Raw genomic sequence first — 485 nt, 5'->3', positions numbered from 1 at the left:
GGGGGTTGGGGGGGGAGACGTTACTTCGCAGACGAGTGAAGCGGGAACCAGCGAAAGACGGATAGTCCAGGTAAGACAGAGAGGGAAGGGGTGTGTGTGGCCCCGGGGCGAGGGGAGAGGAGGGGAGAGTAGGGGAGGGGAGTTCAGGAATATGACCGACACTCGCGATATGCATAATACTAGTGAACGGAATGGTGACAGCAGTAATGGGACCCGAGGGGGGGGTCCGGGGCGCATTGACGAGACTAAAATTTGCATCACGCGTTTCCCCTCACACCATCCACCAAATACACACACACACACACCCCTCTCCCCCTGCCCCGCCTCCTCACCTGGCCCCTATCCGCCACCCCGTCCATCAGCGCCAGCAAGGTCGCCACCACGGAAGCGTAGATCTGATCTGCGCCCCCCGCCGCCACGGACCGGCGGGGCACTAGCGCGTCCAGCTCGTCCAGGAAGATGATGGAGGGCGCCACACGGCGGGC

The 485-nt window shown here is 63.1% G+C and overlaps 1 protein-coding gene across 1 annotated transcript in view; it reads right to left on the bottom strand.

Moving 5' to 3' along the window:
- The window catches only part of VOLCADRAFT_34151 (uncharacterized protein), a gene marked incomplete at both ends in the record, with an annotated part of 4,851 nt that extends 4,366 nt beyond the window's left edge, over positions 1–485 (bottom strand). Inside the window, one exon of the mRNA XM_002950301.1 lies at positions 333–485. Within this exon, the coding sequence (XP_002950347.1) occupies positions 333–485 (153 nt within the window). The remainder of the gene's footprint in view (positions 1–332) is intronic.

Source organism: Volvox carteri, assembly GCF_000143455.1.
Source record: "Volvox carteri f. nagariensis unplaced genomic scaffold VOLCAscaffold_18, whole genome shotgun sequence".
NCBI lineage: Eukaryota > Viridiplantae > Chlorophyta > Chlorophyceae > Chlamydomonadales > Volvocaceae > Volvox > Volvox carteri.
This window is presented reverse-complemented; position numbering and strand designations above follow the sequence as displayed.